This window comes from Leuresthes tenuis, unplaced genomic scaffold, assembly GCF_036924035.1.
Source record: "Leuresthes tenuis unplaced genomic scaffold, fLeuTen1.0.hap1 SCAF_12, whole genome shotgun sequence".
Classification (NCBI taxonomy): domain Eukaryota; kingdom Metazoa; phylum Chordata; class Actinopteri; order Atheriniformes; family Atherinopsidae; genus Leuresthes; species Leuresthes tenuis.
This window is the reverse complement of record NW_027325366.1, coordinates 30,302,490-30,318,551: the sequence shown is the minus strand read 5'-3', so window position 1 is coordinate 30,318,551 and position 16,062 is coordinate 30,302,490. Positions and strand designations below refer to the sequence as shown.

The following is a 16,062-nucleotide window of genomic DNA, read 5'->3' as shown; positions in this document are numbered from 1 at the left end:
AAGTTTCGGATATGTGGATATTTGGGACATATTACACCTTTTCTGGTGAGACTGAACTCAAAGTAACACATTTCCATCGATACATCCACCACATGTGACTATTTAGTTTATTTACCGCACAAAAGGGAAAGTAAATAAATGAATAAAAAACAGATGAAATTTCCCTGTTTGGCTCTGCAGTGGAAACAAAGCTGACTGAGTGACAGGGCTGAAGCCTCCAGTCAGTCGTGCCAACAGATCAACAATCTTCCATCACTCTTCAGCCACTGAAACCAAGAGCCCAGCACTCATGTCCTGTACTCTGTCTGCAGACTCACTGCCAAATACCTGCACCAAGTAATCCTGTTCTCAGCTTCTAACCTGCTGCTATTTGTTTCTCACAGATCTAGAACAATCTGAGATTCATGATCTATGTTACGGATAAACTGACAGCAACACAGTCACCCGTGTTCCTGGTTATTGACAGTAAAGAATAATTCCTCTCTAGTTAACAAGAAGACTCTAATTTAAACCTGCCTCAAATCAGCATTGTTGAAAGTGACAAATGATTGGCCTGTGGCCCCATCTGGGTCATGGGCCGTCAGTCAGACTTGCATCTCCGTCCTTGGTCTTTCCAGCTGTCACCATGTATCACCCATCCTCTTCCAGTCTGCCTCCAGGTTAAGATGACCTCTTTTTCTCTTCCATTTAAGGGCTTGCCTTGCGATGCTGGCAAAGGGTGTGTCCAATCCACCTCCAAAAGTCTTTGAAGGAAGTCGTATTCGGCTGGCTTCTGCTTTGTTGCCACAGCTCTTCATTGTTGATCTTGTGTGGCCAACGGATCTTGAGAATCCTTCCGAATCAGGTGTTGATGAAAACCTGGATTCTCTTCATGGTGGTTCTCAGTCCCATAGAGTAAGATAGGCTCCACAGTGGTGTTAAATACCCTGATCTTGACAGGATCTAACATCTGCATCAGTCCCACTCTGCCTGTTGATGATGCTGCTGAGGCAGGCGAAACTGTCCCCCTCTTCCAGGTGTATCATTAGAAGAGTTAGCCTTTAGCATCTAGCTGCTGTCTGGGTTGATGTTGAGGCGCAGTCAAGGTCGTCCAACCGTGTCCACTGTGACCGTGAGATCGCCAAAACCGTTTTACTGCGACGGTCATTTCTACAGTGACTCGCTAAAAGCATTTTGGCCTCTTTTGGCTCATTGGTATCCAGCTAAGACACAGAAAAGCGATTTCTACAGAGCCTCCGGCCTTTTCAGTGCTGAAAATGCAAACCAAGGAGCAGGATTTGTTAGTGTACAAATTAAATTCATATGACATAACAATATCCTGTCATCAGCACAGACGCTGGCCGTCTCCTTGATGTTGAGTAGTTTGCACCCAGGTCCTCAACCTGGAAAGTGTCTCCAAGCAGAGCCGGACCTTAAAGCAGCTCGTGCTATTTGATATCTTGGAGAAACCAAACTAAAAGTATCCAGCCTTATCCCTCTATTTGTGGGAGGTTTTTTTTAGGTGAAAACGTGGTGTTTTCATTGGAGGAAACTCTAACTCCTTTTATGTTTGCCAGTTTGTAAATTGTTGTGGGCATCTGTGCTCAAAGGTCAAAAAGAAATTTGTCAGCACCTGTAATTTTCACCCATCTCTACCATGTATTACACAGTGTTGCAAAGTCTTAGTTCTTGTAACTGGGGACTGTGTTAGTGGTCAAAATTTGACTCCCAGGTGTAAGACTAACACACTCCTCTTAATTTGATTATTTCTGGTTGGTGTTATGAAATGGGCCTGAGTCAGCGACACATTTTAGTATTCGTCCTTGGAATGCAGAGGGAGGAAGGGAGCAGCTGGGAGGTTGAAAGTCAGAGAAGAACAAACAGGAAACCACCAGTATGGAACATGAAAGAGGGAAAAAAACACAGTAACTTAACTCATGAGACCATACACAACAACACTTAATTAGGTCCTATTAATTACAATGTTTAAAAAAACACAGACTCAAACATTTAGAAATACGTGACGTGTATCAGTTAAATAAAAAGGTGCTAAAAAGTTAACGATTGAAGATGTGGAAGCAGCATGGGTGAAAAAAAAACATCCCAAAAAGCAACTTCCTCCAGCTCCTCTTGGGAGATCCCCAGCTGCTCCGAGGCCAAATGGGAGATAAAGTCACTGCAGTGCATTCTGGGAGAAAGTGGAAGCTTCTGGACAGCAACTAATTTCAGGTCAGGAAGCACAAAAACTACTTGAACGTCCCAGTAACATCTTCATAAGCATGGCAAAGTCGGATAAATCACCTCTTGCTGGTGTTGGTGGGACATATTTATTTTGACTTTAAATATATAAGAATGTAAACCCAATTAGCATTTATTTTTCTGTGGCACAATGTGAGACGTATTTGTCTTACTCTAGGTTTTATTTAGCCATAACTTCAATGAAATTCACTTTAGTTTATTTATGTAGCGACAGTTCACAACAAAAGTCATCTGAAGGCACTTTAAAGAGAACGCTGGAGATGAAAAACTCCCATCAGACAGGAAGAGACCTCCGGCACAGTCAGGAAGGGCGACCATCAGCTTTGGCTGTGGGGGTGTGAGAGCACACGGCGGAGACTCAAACAAACACAGCAACACCAGGCAAGGAAAACCTGCTATAGGGAAGAAGAAGTAGAAAGAGAAACAGAGAGTCAAACTAAAGGGATGCCACGACTAAGAGTTTTATCAAATCGAAGGGTTTTAAGCCTAATCGTAAAGGTAGAGAGGGTCTCTGCCTCCTAAACTCATAACAAGACCTGGTTCCACAAGGAAAGAGCCTGATAACTGAAGGCTATGAAGTAGGTTTTAAAGCAGAAAGCAAGTTTTTTAATGTCCAAGCCCTGCAAAACGGTGACTTTCAAGCTAAGGGACATTTTGATTATTGGGGTTAAATAGAAGACTTTAATTTGACAATCTCATAGACACCAAAGACCTCCTGCCAAATACTTTTAAAATCTTTTTCTGCTTTCTTTTATTATCTATTAAAGCTAGAAATCAGTTATTTCCTAAAGGTTGCATAAAATGCCCTGAGACGACTTTTATTTTTGTGTCTGCCTGCACAAATGAAGCTGAATTGTTTACCTAAGGCACCAATCAGGTCGCTTTATGTGTGCAATTAAATAAAAAAGCAATTTTCAAGGAACATAGAAGGAGAATTTTATATCGAAACATTCGCTGGTCACCCTCCTCACCCCTCTGCCATGTTCCTATAACAGCTTATAGCAGCTTTTTCCAAACACCTCTCAAAGCTAATGTACATGGGGAATATTTGGCTCGTTGCAACATAATCGGGTAGAAATCATTACATCCACTGAATTTACACTCTGCTGAACCTTTAAAGTAACAAAAAATAACATTTTTAGTGCCTAAACCTTTTCAAGTTGTCTGTGTGCATTAACTGATTCAACACAATTCAAAATTCAACACAATAAAAGGGAAGTTCCTACAAAATAAAGTGTTGTGACTGTCAGACGTGTAAAGCTCTTTTGACGTAAACCTCCCTCCTTACTAACCTAGAAAGGACTAGTTTGTCTGTTAAAACTCATTCACAAAATGCTGTGAGACGACAAGTGTCCAAACATAAAGAAAAAGAAAAAAAGCCTGATAAGATTTGTCTGCCAAGTTGTTTTTCATTACAGTTTCACAGAATTTAGAGGACTATGTTGCTCCTGACGTTTGAAGCTCGGAGGGTAAATATGTTACCCTGACTTTTTACTTTTTCACGTGTGTTTTCGGGGCTCTGTAAAGTTATCTTTAGTTTGCAGTTTTCAACCCTGAATCCTGCAGGATTCTATGTATTCTTTCTTAAAAGTAACCAATAAACTTATTGCCTATCATGGGTCTGCTTTGTCTCTTATCCAGAGCTAGAAAATAAACGATGCAGGAAGATCTTGGAAATTTATCTGCTACTGACAGAGAATCTTTGGTCAGCGAGTGAAAAACAAGCTAAAGTCAAATTTTTTAATTTTATTTGGGGAAATAAAGAGATTCCACTGGCCTTGGTTTAACGTTACTTAATGAGCAGCAGGCCTATACTATGGCATGGTGAAGGCTAATGGTGTTAAACTAAAAGTCACGCCCTGCTATTTGAGTCGGAAAGTGACGGTAACAACTGTTTTTTGGGTCATAACGGGCAGATCCGAGTTAAATCCATCCATTGTGGCGGGCTGGAGCCAAACACAGCAGCAGCAGAGAGTTAAAACTACACACAGAGAGGTTCAAACCAGAAATATTGCTGTTTTGAGGCATGTAAGATCTTAAAGGTCTTTTAACACTAATCTCTGTTATTATTTGTACTAGACCATAGCTCTGTGTTGATGTTTGTGCCATTTATTAATATAATTTATCGCACAAAACAAGAGTGAAAGCAAGAACAGCATGTAAGTATGGTACAAAAATTTATTTAGTAACAGTTTTGTAAACATTTGAGGTAAATTAACATTTACATCAACTTGTTCTTACAAAATAATCATTCATACACAAGGCACTTCTCTTGTTTAAGACAGCATTGAAAACAGGCTGCTGTTGTGAGCTTTGTGAGATGGTTCCTACTCCCCGACGAGCCAGAGAAATCATGCTCTGCATGAAACATAAGAGGAGAGAGCTCGGAGGAGGTGGGCTTTGAACACAACATCCTGTCAGGGCTGCAGGGTTAGGGAAGGGCCAGCTACCCAGCTAACATTCTCTCAACTGTGGAGCTGTCTGATAGGACGTCCAACCAGAGTCCCGATGGGTCTGTGAGAACATACTGAGTAAGCAAACAAGAGTATACCCCAACTGTCTTTTTGCTTTTTTTTTTAAAGTTTCAAACACTTCATCATCTGAGATTGAGATAAATAAGATTGTTTTTAATACCGTCTTTCCTGTGAAGAGCAATACTGTTTCGGTTTCTTAAGACATTTGGTTTTTTCTCTCCTTTGAGGATCATTGAGACTGGCAGTTTGGCGTCACATTCTTTGTCTTATGTTTCTCCCTCTGCTACGACTAATATTATCATTGAAGAACAACAGCTTTCTCTCCTACATGTGCAAATTTTCACCACCTGCCAAAATGTAAACTTTAGGAATCAACAATAAAAATATATTTTTGTCATTTTCACCAAGAAGCATGAAGTAACTACTTATAGCGTTCTGTTCTATCGTTATATTGTCTCCCATTTGTGTCTTTTGTTTGCACTGAAAGTCATTTAAGCAACGGCAGCAAGATACAGTATGAATCTTTATACTAATATGGGTACAGGTGCTTTTACACAACACAATACTATCGTTTTTTAACCTCTCCAATTCCCCTGAAAAGTGGAAAATAACATCATTTTACACGCTCTTACTCCAGTCTTTTAACCTTCACAGTAACTGCAGGGAAAGTATTCTTGTAAAATACAGTGCACAGACATATTAGTGCTTTTTTGTGTTGCTATGCTCAGAAAATGCAATATGTCCGATGCAGATTGTTGGGTCTTCACACAAGGTTCCTGTGTACTTAACTCGGCCCCAGTGTTGGACTTACAGGATAGTACAATAAATTAAGGTTGACCTAAAGTCAGAAAGCGTTTTGAAAGTGCCTGGGTTGTGAATGATCAAACGGGACAGCGACACAACACAGACAGAAGACTGTGGCTGCTGATGAGTTCAGTTAAAATTTGGGGTATCTAAAAGGCCTCTAAGTATCCAGATGAACACGACAAAGTAGAAGCAGTTGATACTGACAGCACCACGGCCAGTCGTTTTGGTTTTTTTTAATCGTAGCTGTTTCGCAATCACAAACCGACTACCACAAGTGTGCAATTTAAGAGTAAAATTCAATTGAGTTTTAAAAAAATAGCGCTTTTTCAGATGAAAACACACATGAAATGTGTGAGAGTGAAAATAATTTAACTCCCAAAGTTAAAGAAGGGGGGGGTCGTGGCTTCAAGATCGAAAATATCTGCAATAAATTCCACGAAAAATAGCAGTTTCAAGTCTAACGAAAGAGTTTTGGAAGAAGAATATTGTTATTCTTAAAATAGTTGCTGCCAAGTATTTGCATAATGTTTTCAAAATTCTTTGAAGGCAATATCTGTGCAATTAGTGGAGCGCGTTTCTCTTTTCATATATGCTGACTGAAAGCTACGCGGACAGAGGCAGGCGTAAGGGAAACTTTTTCTCATTTGATGTCTGTTACTGACCATGTAGCGTTCAAAGAGACCCAGGTGCATTCTGGGCCCCACAGGGATGACTTCTATCAGCAGTTTTGTCCCATATTCCATCAACAATGCACCTACGATTGTTTTTATCCTGACGGTTTTGAAACATCACATCAGTCCTTTTCTATTCATTCAGTTTCAGTTACAATATTCCCTATTTTTGCGGGAAATGCCGTCATGGAATATGGGGAAAACGTTGGGAATCGGTCTGTGAATCGGTGAGTTGTAGAGGTACACATGCTGGCATGCACAACCACAGGGAAAATAACAGTGTGTTAATAAAATGAGATCCTGGATGATTCATGTTTGATACATCCGGTGTTCATTCAAGGAGAGCTACAGCAAAATGCCCTCGAGGGCTTTCGTTGAAACACGATGTTGACATGTAGCACAACACACAGGACATATCTGTGCTGCCGATCCGACTGTGAAACCAGATGAATACGCAGAATATGTTTGGCAACAAGTTGAACAACTGATCTGCGCAACAATGCCAGCTCCCTGTGCTTCCCGCAGAAAAAAAAGAAAAATATTCAGTCACCGTTTTGACACACGATCACCTTCATTTGATATGTTAGGTCCTTAAGGCTCAACAAAGAGGAAGAAAAGTAGAGAAACACCATGAAACTCTCCCCAACAAAGCAAACGTGCTGGCGGGATGTGTCCTCATTTTGATGTGAGAGTTCATCACAAAGTCTTACACTCCATCCACTGCTTTCAGCGGGGCCTTCTGACTTTGTAGAACTGCGTGATCACATTTCGTTTGCATTAATAAAGACCACCATCAATAAAAATAAAATGAAAAACTTTGCCTCTAGTACTCTGCAACTCACCGATTGCACTAAGTCACTGACTGCAGCTGATGAAGTCACTTCACATGTGCCTAAACATTTTATGCTATTTGGCGTTCCCGTCTCTTCTCGCTTTGCCTTCTCTTCTTTTTTTGTTTAGGTTTTTTTTTTTGTTTGTTTTGTCATTTTTTTGTCGTTTTTTTTTTCTTTGCTTTATGTAAATGTGTGATTTATCTGTATCTGAGAATCAGTATTTGGGGTGGGGTTGGGGGAACCAGGGTGTTAGTTAAAGAGGGTTTAGGGACATGAATGGACCAAAGAGGTTTAGACCGCCAGGTCGCTCGGCCTGGCCCTGATGCTGCTGCTTTTGCTGGCCCGACTGAGCCGCCGAGGGTCTGTGCTGACCGTCACAGGGGGCTCGTGCATCTCCACTGTAGTGATGATATGGCCTTCCCCCTGCACGCTCTTCCCCCCACCCCAGCTGTCTGCGTTGGAGGCAGGGCCGGGGCTGCTGCGGCTCGAGGCAGCATTAACGGCTGTGTTGGTGCTGCTGAGCACAGCAGCATCAACGGGCTGCTGCTGCTGCTGCTGCTGCTGCTGCTGCTGCTGCTGCTGGTGCTCGTTGCTGGCAGAAGATGAGGAAGATGGGGAAGATGGGAAAGGTGAGGAGGCCTTCATCTCCCGAGTCTGCTGCTCGGTGGCCAGATTGGCCCAGTTCTGCTGAGTAGCCAGCCTGTGGTTGTTGTTGTTGCTGATGTAGTAGTGGGAAGAAGGGGAGGACTGGCGAAGGGAATCCTCCTGCTGAAGGTCGTCCATCTTAAACTCCGCACCTGAGGCCACTGCTGCTGGCCCCATGGGCGGCAGGAAAGCCCCACCGCCCGCCGTCACATCTGTGTAGTTGGGAGGGTAGTTGAGGCTGGAGGGGGCAGTTCTGGAGGCTGAGGCCAAGCGCTCAGGCTCTGCTATGTCAACATGGCGCAGCGACACACGATCTGGGGCAAACTCATTTGTCATGCCCTGTTTAACTTTCTTCCATCCAAGGTGATAGATCTCTAACAAATTCAGCAAAAGGGACACGCAAGCCACCACAAGCATAAATATAATAAAAATGGTCTTTTCAGTGGGCCTTGATATGAAGCAGTCCACGGTGTTGGGGCAGGGCCAACGTGCACACTTGTACAGGGGCCTCAGCCGAAAGCCATAAAGGAAATACTGGCCCAAAATGAAACCCACTTCAAACAGGGTCTTGAAAATAATATTGAACACATAGGTGCGCAGCAATGCGCCTCTGATACGGATTTTGCCGTGTTCATCCCTGATTGGTGGCTTCTCCTTCTTGCCGCCTCCTCCAGCATCACCACCGTTTCTATAAAGGAGTTCTTTCTCCTCTTGAAACTTGTTTGCTTTGCGCATCTCCTCCTCCTTCTCTTTCCGCTTCTCCTCCATGCGGACGATATGTAGCACGTGGCCCAGGTAGATGAGAGTTGGTGTGGACACGAAGATAATCTGAAGCACCCAGAAGCGGATGTGCGAGATGGGGAAGGCCTCATCGTAGCAGACGTTCTCGCAACCAGGCTGCTGGGTGTTACAGGTGAAGTCAGACTGCTCGTCGCCCCAGACCTCTTCAGCCGCGGCCCCCAGCACCAGGATCCTGAAGATGAAGAGGACAGTCAGCCAGACCTTGCCGATGACCGTCGAGTGCTCCTGAGCGTTCTCCAGCAGCCGCCCCAGAAAGCTCCAGTCGCCCATGCTTCAAGATTTCTAGCCTATGGAGAAAGTACAGGCTAGAGTGCACAAAGAAAGAAGGAATGCAGCAAAAACAGAGAAAACAGAGAAATCGTGTCAGAGAGAGTTTAAGAACATTTAGGAATTTGTTGAAAATGTCAGTCAATGAAAAGGGTTTAAGGCTTTACCCCCGGCTTAGACACTCCACACATACAAACACACAAGAGCACACAAAGACATGACTGAGAGTACAGGTGTCGACTACAGTCCGACATATTTATCGTTTTCATTAAACTCTTAGAACACAGTATAGAAATCTGCCACACAGACGTCGGACATCAATAACAAACTGCAGCTTTTGCTTGGTATACAGATGCTTTTTTAGCAGCTGGTGTACTGTACAGGCCACCTGTGTGATTGAACCCTGGTTCACTGCTTTTCTCTCTGTGTCTGTGTCAGGCCTGTCGCTGTCTCTCACCTGCTCGCTCCACTGCCCAGCAGGCATGTGCTGAGATCAACATTATTATGTTCGAAAACAGCATTTAGCAGAGATGGGGCTCTGGTGTGGCACATGCACACGCACACAAATACTGACGCGCACGCATATACGCTACCCTCCCTCCCTTCCTCTGTTACTCTGTCAGCTGTAAAACTAAAGCTACAGGAATGAAACAAAAAAGAACAGCCTACTGTAATTATGAATCGGGATAATCTCACATATGTGTGACAGTTTATGGCATTATATGAGATTACCAAAAGTTAAGTCTTAAAAAAGTCTGTGAGCGTCATTTTAGGTTCCAACTGGCTCACGTAGAAGCTTTAATGGTCATTAATTGATTTGATTAGTTTTTATTTGATAAAGAGGAGCTAATACAATCCCCCGAGGCCCAAACTGGTGTTTTGACACAGACATAGAACTCCGAATAGCTTCCAAGACAAATATATTAAACTAAGAAACATGAAGGTCATTTAGCAATTTTGCTTGATTAATATTACTATATTATTAAATTACATGCACCACTACACGAGTCTCTGATGTGAGGAACTTAAAAATTTGATACTAAAATTTAAGTTAAACAGAAATCTTCCCTTTTATGTGACAGACCTGTGTTGGGTCAAGGAAGGTGGAATGAACAGACATAATGGACACTAACACAAAGATCAGAGAGTAAACTTACTAAAATATTCTTGTAATAGAGGTAATAAATCCATCGACTAGGGTTCCCAAAATGTATGACACCTGGAAGAGGAAAGAAGCATCACTCATTCGTCAACATCTTTTGCACATAAGAAGTTCTGCACATGTTTAAACATTTCCAGTATAATAACATATTGTGTTTGGTTTTCTAAACACACTTTGCATTTACCTGCTATAAATACTGGCACAGCAGTGTTACTGCGTGGATACTCCGGCAGTTACACCCAGACAGTCAGAAAGTTTTTTTTTTCTTTTGACCTCGTGGTGACTTATTAGAGGCAAACCTTTAAAACTGCATAAGCTTTTCCGAGTTTCATTGGCATTCGTGGCATTTAAGTCAGTTTCAACTACAAAGCCATACGTGCCAGACGCACAATGCAGAGTGTGCCAGAGTCCTCAGACTCCTTTTAAGCGCCACAAGCTTTGTCAGCTTTTGTCTCACTCTTGTTCAATAAAACTGAAGCAGCATTTAATTACCTGATAACACAGCGTTCTTCATTAACTTCACTCCCGCTTAAGTGCTGGGAAATAGGCAATCACTGCTGTGTTTATCCGTCATACCTTTCAAGCGGAGATGTCATACTTAAGCACGAAAAGCAAATCCATCAGCCGTCATTGGTGCCATCGTTGGAGTGCGTTGAAAAGCGTGTAGACCTCCCGCGGCTGCGACGACCCTCCCTCAGTTTCCCTGAACCCAGCCTGTCACTTTTCTCAGCTCAACAAACTCCTCTTTTTTTCAGCGCTGCCTCACAAACACATTCATGCACAAACTTCTCCAGGCGCGCGGTCTGTCCCGGGCCTTGCGCGAGGAAAAGTTCTCCTTTCTTTGTTGTTAGTTTTTGGAGGCGGTTTGGAGTCGAAGATGGGGCTCGGATGAACGGAGCTGCCTCCCGTTTCCAGCCATGTCTGGACTGTCACATTGTGTGACCATGCATGAGTGAATCCACAGAGTCATCAGCCTGTCCGAAGTCACACCACGCCCCTGCCAACCTCCCCAAAAAATGGGTCCCAGATTGTGCGCAAAAGTTGCCGAAATTGTCCGACCCTGAACTTCTCTAATGTGAAAACACTGAAAACATCCCCCAGAGTTTATCCCTGACTCTTAATCTAGTTATAACTATGATATTTTCAGACAAAAGCACAATTAAATGATCATTATGTCACCATAAACTAAAGTTTGACCGCAGACATTCTGTCCAAGTAAAACATTACATCGTTTATAGTCCTAATTTCTAACAACTTGACATCTGATAAGAAAATAGCAAACTGTGAGGATACAAATTAGATTTTAGGCCCCAGGCAGACAATATAAAATAGAAAACACCCACACATTTTCCATACATTCTGTAGCTGCTATCTAAATCAATTTGATGCACTGACGTTGAACACAAAAAAGAACCACACAGATCTGTTTTTACTGATTTATGAAAAATGTCTCAAAGAAAAAAACAATTTGAAGGATCAAAGTGCCAGTGTAATAAAAACATCTTGGGTGCAAAATACAATCACAAGCATTTCATTTATTCATTTTGTGCCTAGAAACATGTTTGTCCATTAGTATGTTGTTAAAAGTAATAGCATTAGACTGGTGAAAATGGGGTGGGAAATGCTGAGAAACTAGAACATCTTGAGACTGGCGTTATCAGGATTTTATGTCCATTACAGTGCCCCCAGCAGAAGGTCAAAGGTCAGTACAGAGCGGATATAGAAAACATTTCCTTCCGTAAATCATGTGAGATTTTTATTTAATCTTTGGTCAAAACTTTCCTCTTCATCTGAGAAGCTCCACACAACTGCATCAGCTGTTATGTAACATAAATAAACAGTTCGACTCATCCGGCTTTTCTTTTTCTAATGTCAGAATTCACACACTTAATTGAAGGCGCATCCCTTTGGAGTTGCTATGTCATCACAAAATTACACAAGGTTTCTTTTTAAACTGCAGAGATGTGGCTAATCCAGCTCTGCTATTCCTGGATGGTCGGAGGACAAAGACATTTTCACTTTGAGATCGGCCACATCAAGAGGCTGAGCAGTGATCAGTGTGGCGACTAAAATAAGGCAGACGCTGAAAGCTGATACAGCCAGCTGGGGTCAGCACACACCACAAGAACAATAACGCAAATCTAAATAGCACAGGAGCAGCACTGTGACGAACAAGACAACTACAGTGTCAAAGAACGGGAATAACATGATGGTGACGAAAGAAAAGTTTAGTTTTCGGTTATTAACAACTTTCAGGGGTAATTTCTAAACGTTTCAACTTAAAAAAACATCTCAGATGGAAACAACATTGTTGTCAAGCAACACAAACATTACAATTGTTCAAGAAATACTCACTGACTCATATCTGCACATCACTACATGCATGACAGATTAGGCATCTTCACAACTTTGGGATGAAATTCAGCACACCCACAGGTATTTGTGGATAAATATTACTCTGCTGTTGGGCCTATCCATCTTTACTTAAACCACCAGTTTCTCATGAAAAAATCACACATTTTGCAGTATGAGCTCTGGAGCAGGCTTCTAGCACTCGGTGTCAAAAGAATACAAACATCTTGTACCGTACAAACATGTATTTTCCACATAATTTAACAAATGTCATGCATGTGTGAAAATACAGAACGCATTCTCAGTGTTTTCCACACAAGTCTAATTTATTGTATGTGCTATTACTTTTTACATAAAAGACATTCAGGTTTGATTAAAGTGAAAAGATATCAAATCTGTGAAGCCACTTTGGTGTGATAGAAACTATTTGCATCACACTGAATACAAAGTCTTACTTAAGTCTGAACACACAAAAGTCTAAAAGCTCTCACAGCAGGATCATAAAACTCATCTGCTTTGCTCATACATTGATTTAACATAAAATGTTCATTTAAAATCTAAGGTCAGCCCTTGTAAACTAGACACTACACATATTCTTTCTCCCCTTCATTTTTCATGGCTCAATTTGTTCGTCTAAACAGTGAAGGAGACACTTCAAACAGGCAGTGAGGACGCTGTTCAAGCTCGCAGAGGTTCCACTTTCACCACTAGATGGCAGTGTATGCTCAATCTTCTCCAGATCAGCGCCCCTCGTGTTTAAACAACTTAAATTGTGAGCAGTGTATTACAACTTTGACAACATGCATCTATTCATAATCTGGTTCTTTTTTGTTCTAAGATGACAAAAAGGTTCTAAAAGTAAATTTTATATGCAGAATTTTTGGTCAAAATGTGTTTGCAAGCTGATTTATGTGCCAAAAAGTGGTCCAGATTAGAACCAAATGTGCCTTCGTGGGTATTTTCTACCACAAAATTAGCTTTGATCCTTGAGCTGGTTCTGCTCAGGATTCTTTGATGAATGAACTCTAAGCAAAGTCTTTTTAAGGAGAACGTAATCTGCAGAGGGCAATGCGCACCCTCTCTTTTCAACCTGTAGAACGTGTAATTGATGTCATCATTATTTGCACTTTTAAGTTTTAACTGTGAAGAAACTGCAGGCAAATTGTTATTGGGTGCACTGCTCAAACTGATAAAATATTAGTGAGCAAACTGGGATGTAATTCAGTGTCAGCAGACTTCAACCATACTAGAGAATAAACAGCTGTGAACAACACTAGACTGCCTCAAGTGTCTAATTTAAGGTCATGGGTGAGAAAACCATCACAGTCAACTACTTTCAGGCATCTATGCAAACTGCCGCTGAACTACAGACTCTGACTCTGTATCCCAGGAGAAATTTCTGGTGGGTGCTCACATTAAAAGCCCAACTGTAGACACAGACTATGAGGATGGAGCGCAGTTCATCCCTCTCTTTGCTCTTCAGCACATGGTCTTGTTGCTGGATGAATCTGTGGAGGACGACAGAAGCATCTCATTCCTCTTGTTGTCCCGCGTCACAGTTTCCGTGTATGGGTGTTTTCTCTTGTTTGACCTGTTTGAGCACCTCAGGAGCGCCTTGACGATGAGGTAGCACAGCTCGGCCACATTCAGCACCATGCAGATGGCTGACGAGGACACCATGAAGATGGTGAAGACGGTCTTCTCCGTTGGCCTGGAGATGAAGCAGTCCACTTTGTTGGGGCAAGGCCACTGCTCACACTTCACAAGCCGGGGCATCTGGAAGCCATCATAGACAAAGTATAGTGCATACATGAACCCGCCCTCAAAGATGAGCCGGAAGAACAGGCTGCAGGTGTAGGTCCACCACAGCGGACCTGTGATGGGCAGGCGCCTCCTCTTCAGTGTCTCTAGGTCCGTATCCGTCATCTTTTCAGTTCCATTGGAGGCCAGCATGGTCCTCTTATCCCCACGTTTTCTGTAGGCGACGTGCATGGCTACCAGCAGGGCTGGTGTGGAGACAAAGATGAGCTGCAGGCACCACAAGCGGATGTGTGACACAGGAAAGAAGTGGTCGTAGCAGACATTTTTGCAGCCAGGCTGCTGCGTGTTGCATGTGAAGTCTGACTGCTCGTCCCCCCAGACGCTCTCAGCAGCCAGAACTAGTATGGTGATGCGGAAGATGAAAAGAACGGAGAGCCAGATCTTCCCGAGACTGGTGGAGTGTTTGTTGACACCACCCAGCTGGGCATAGAGCGCCCCCCAACTCATCGTGACGAAGAGGACACTGGAGTCTCAAACAACCTGTAGGATTCAGCAGAAAGTTATCAGCGTGAAAAACCCCAAAAAGTGCTCAGTCATCACTAATGACTCTTTTCTAGAAAACTTCAGGCGTTCGAATATCGCTAAACAAGGTGCAGACAACACTATTTTTAACACCTACATGACGTGAGAATGTCTTAAATCAAGTCTTCCACTCCAGCTCTATGGTGCACCGCAAAGTCTAAACAAAAGGCAAAAAACTAAGCAGAAGCTTCGCCTTTTACAAACTATTTATATTTAAGCATCCAGATGACAAAGTTTGATCTTAATCTGAGGTGCAAGGCACCTTCAATTAACTGAGCATGCTGCTATGAGGAGTATTGTTATAACTGTGCCACTAAAGAGAGATTTAAAAATGTTTTCCTCTATATTTCCCCACAAAACACTGGCCTATAAATAGCTTTTCCATGATGATCACTTGATTTTCTTCCACTTTACCACTTTATGAACGGTATATATCAGGATTAATTTGCTCAGGAAGATATGTCTTGAAACAAAGTGCTTGAAAGATGCTTTTACGGGATTTTTCGAAGAGATGGAAATGTTTTGACAATATTTATGACTGATTCAAATCATGCTAAACAATGATTACACGTTAAACCAAAGGCCTAAGCCATAATGATGACCGTCAGTGTTATAAGAGATGTTTGCCTGTTGTAATATCTGCATTATGTAAAATGTGTAATAAGTGTAATAGTATCAGAATGTGAAATAAATTAATTACAAAACTCACCTGTTTTTGCGGAGTTTATCCCGAACAAAGAAAACTTAATAAGTTTCCATGTAGACAGTTGTTCCTTTTGTTGTCTGTGCGTCGCAGCAGAATCAGGTTTAGGATGTTTTTTGGGGGGAGGAAGTCTGTCTCGTCTTTGCGCAGCAGAGTGTGAGACGCACCTGAGTCCTCGGAGGTTTTCCATCATTACCTCTGCAGACACGGAGGGAGGGGCCAGCTTCAGGGTGGGGCCAGCCGGGAGCGAGCCGGGAGGCGCGGAAGACACGATACTGACAAGAACCGCCAAGAGCTGCTGGAGTTTCATGACTGGGTGACCAACGTTTAAAAAACAGTCTCCGAGCTGCAACTGGGAGCCACAGTAGCTACTAAACACAGTGAATATTAGTTTGAATTACTAAACATTCACGCATTTCTGTCCTCTAAAGTCGCATTTTAATTAAAAATAATTTAATCTTAATAAATCTGACGATTTCCATTGAATTAAAGACTTTTCACATACAACATTTTAGCCTAAAGCAGAAACTTCAGTGCGCACTGCTACATTTTAATCAACTCGTCCTGTCCTCTTGTTTCATGTTATGGGTTTTCCTGAATTCAAATTGTAAAGAAGAAAAATCAGAAAAGTTTAATAGGACTTTGGAAAGTCTTAAAGTTAGTGCAAATACTTTTCACGTGTGGTATCAGATGTAATATTACTAATAAAATACCAGTCAGTCATCTGTCACCTGACAGTAGATTAATTAGATAAACAAGACATAAT

The 16,062-nt window shown here is 42.2% G+C and overlaps 2 protein-coding genes across 3 annotated transcripts; both read right to left on the bottom strand.

Moving 5' to 3' along the window:
- Positions 1-7,020: 7,020 nt before the first annotated feature.
- LOC140319703 (gap junction alpha-3 protein-like) lies at positions 7,021-10,818 on the bottom strand. 2 transcript variants are annotated; one of them, XM_072397455.1, is made up of 2 exons: positions 10,391-10,818; positions 7,021-8,774 (listed from the first exon to the last, which is right to left on the bottom strand). In XM_072397455.1, the coding sequence occupies exon 2, from the start codon at positions 8,737-8,739 to the stop codon at positions 7,315-7,317; it is 1,425 nt and encodes a 474-aa protein (XP_072253556.1). In that variant the 5' UTR covers positions 8,740-8,774; positions 10,391-10,818; the 3' UTR covers positions 7,021-7,314. The 2 variants fall into 2 exon arrangements, with proteins under 2 accessions (XP_072253556.1, XP_072253555.1); XM_072397454.1 differs by lacking the exon at positions 10,391-10,818 and adding an exon at positions 9,894-9,973.
- A 504-nt stretch (positions 10,819-11,322) lies between these two features.
- Positions 11,323-15,469, bottom strand: gjb8 (gap junction protein beta 8). Its single transcript, XM_072397453.1, has 2 exons — positions 15,303-15,469; positions 11,323-14,551 (listed from the first exon to the last, which is right to left on the bottom strand). Exon 2 carries the CDS (start codon positions 14,516-14,518, stop codon positions 13,730-13,732), a length of 789 nt encoding a protein of 262 aa, XP_072253554.1. The 5' UTR covers positions 14,519-14,551; positions 15,303-15,469; the 3' UTR covers positions 11,323-13,729.
- Positions 15,470-16,062: the final 593 nt, after the last annotated feature.

Bases quoted from the DNA above. Each gene is read 5' to 3' on its own strand.
- gjb8 (XM_072397453.1), bottom strand. From the start codon at position 14,518: ATGAGTTGGGGGGCGCTCTATGCCCAGCTGGGTGGTGTCAACAAACAC.
- LOC140319703 (XM_072397455.1), bottom strand. From the start codon at position 8,739: ATGGGCGACTGGAGCTTTCTGGGGCGGCTGCTGGAGAACGCTCAGGAG.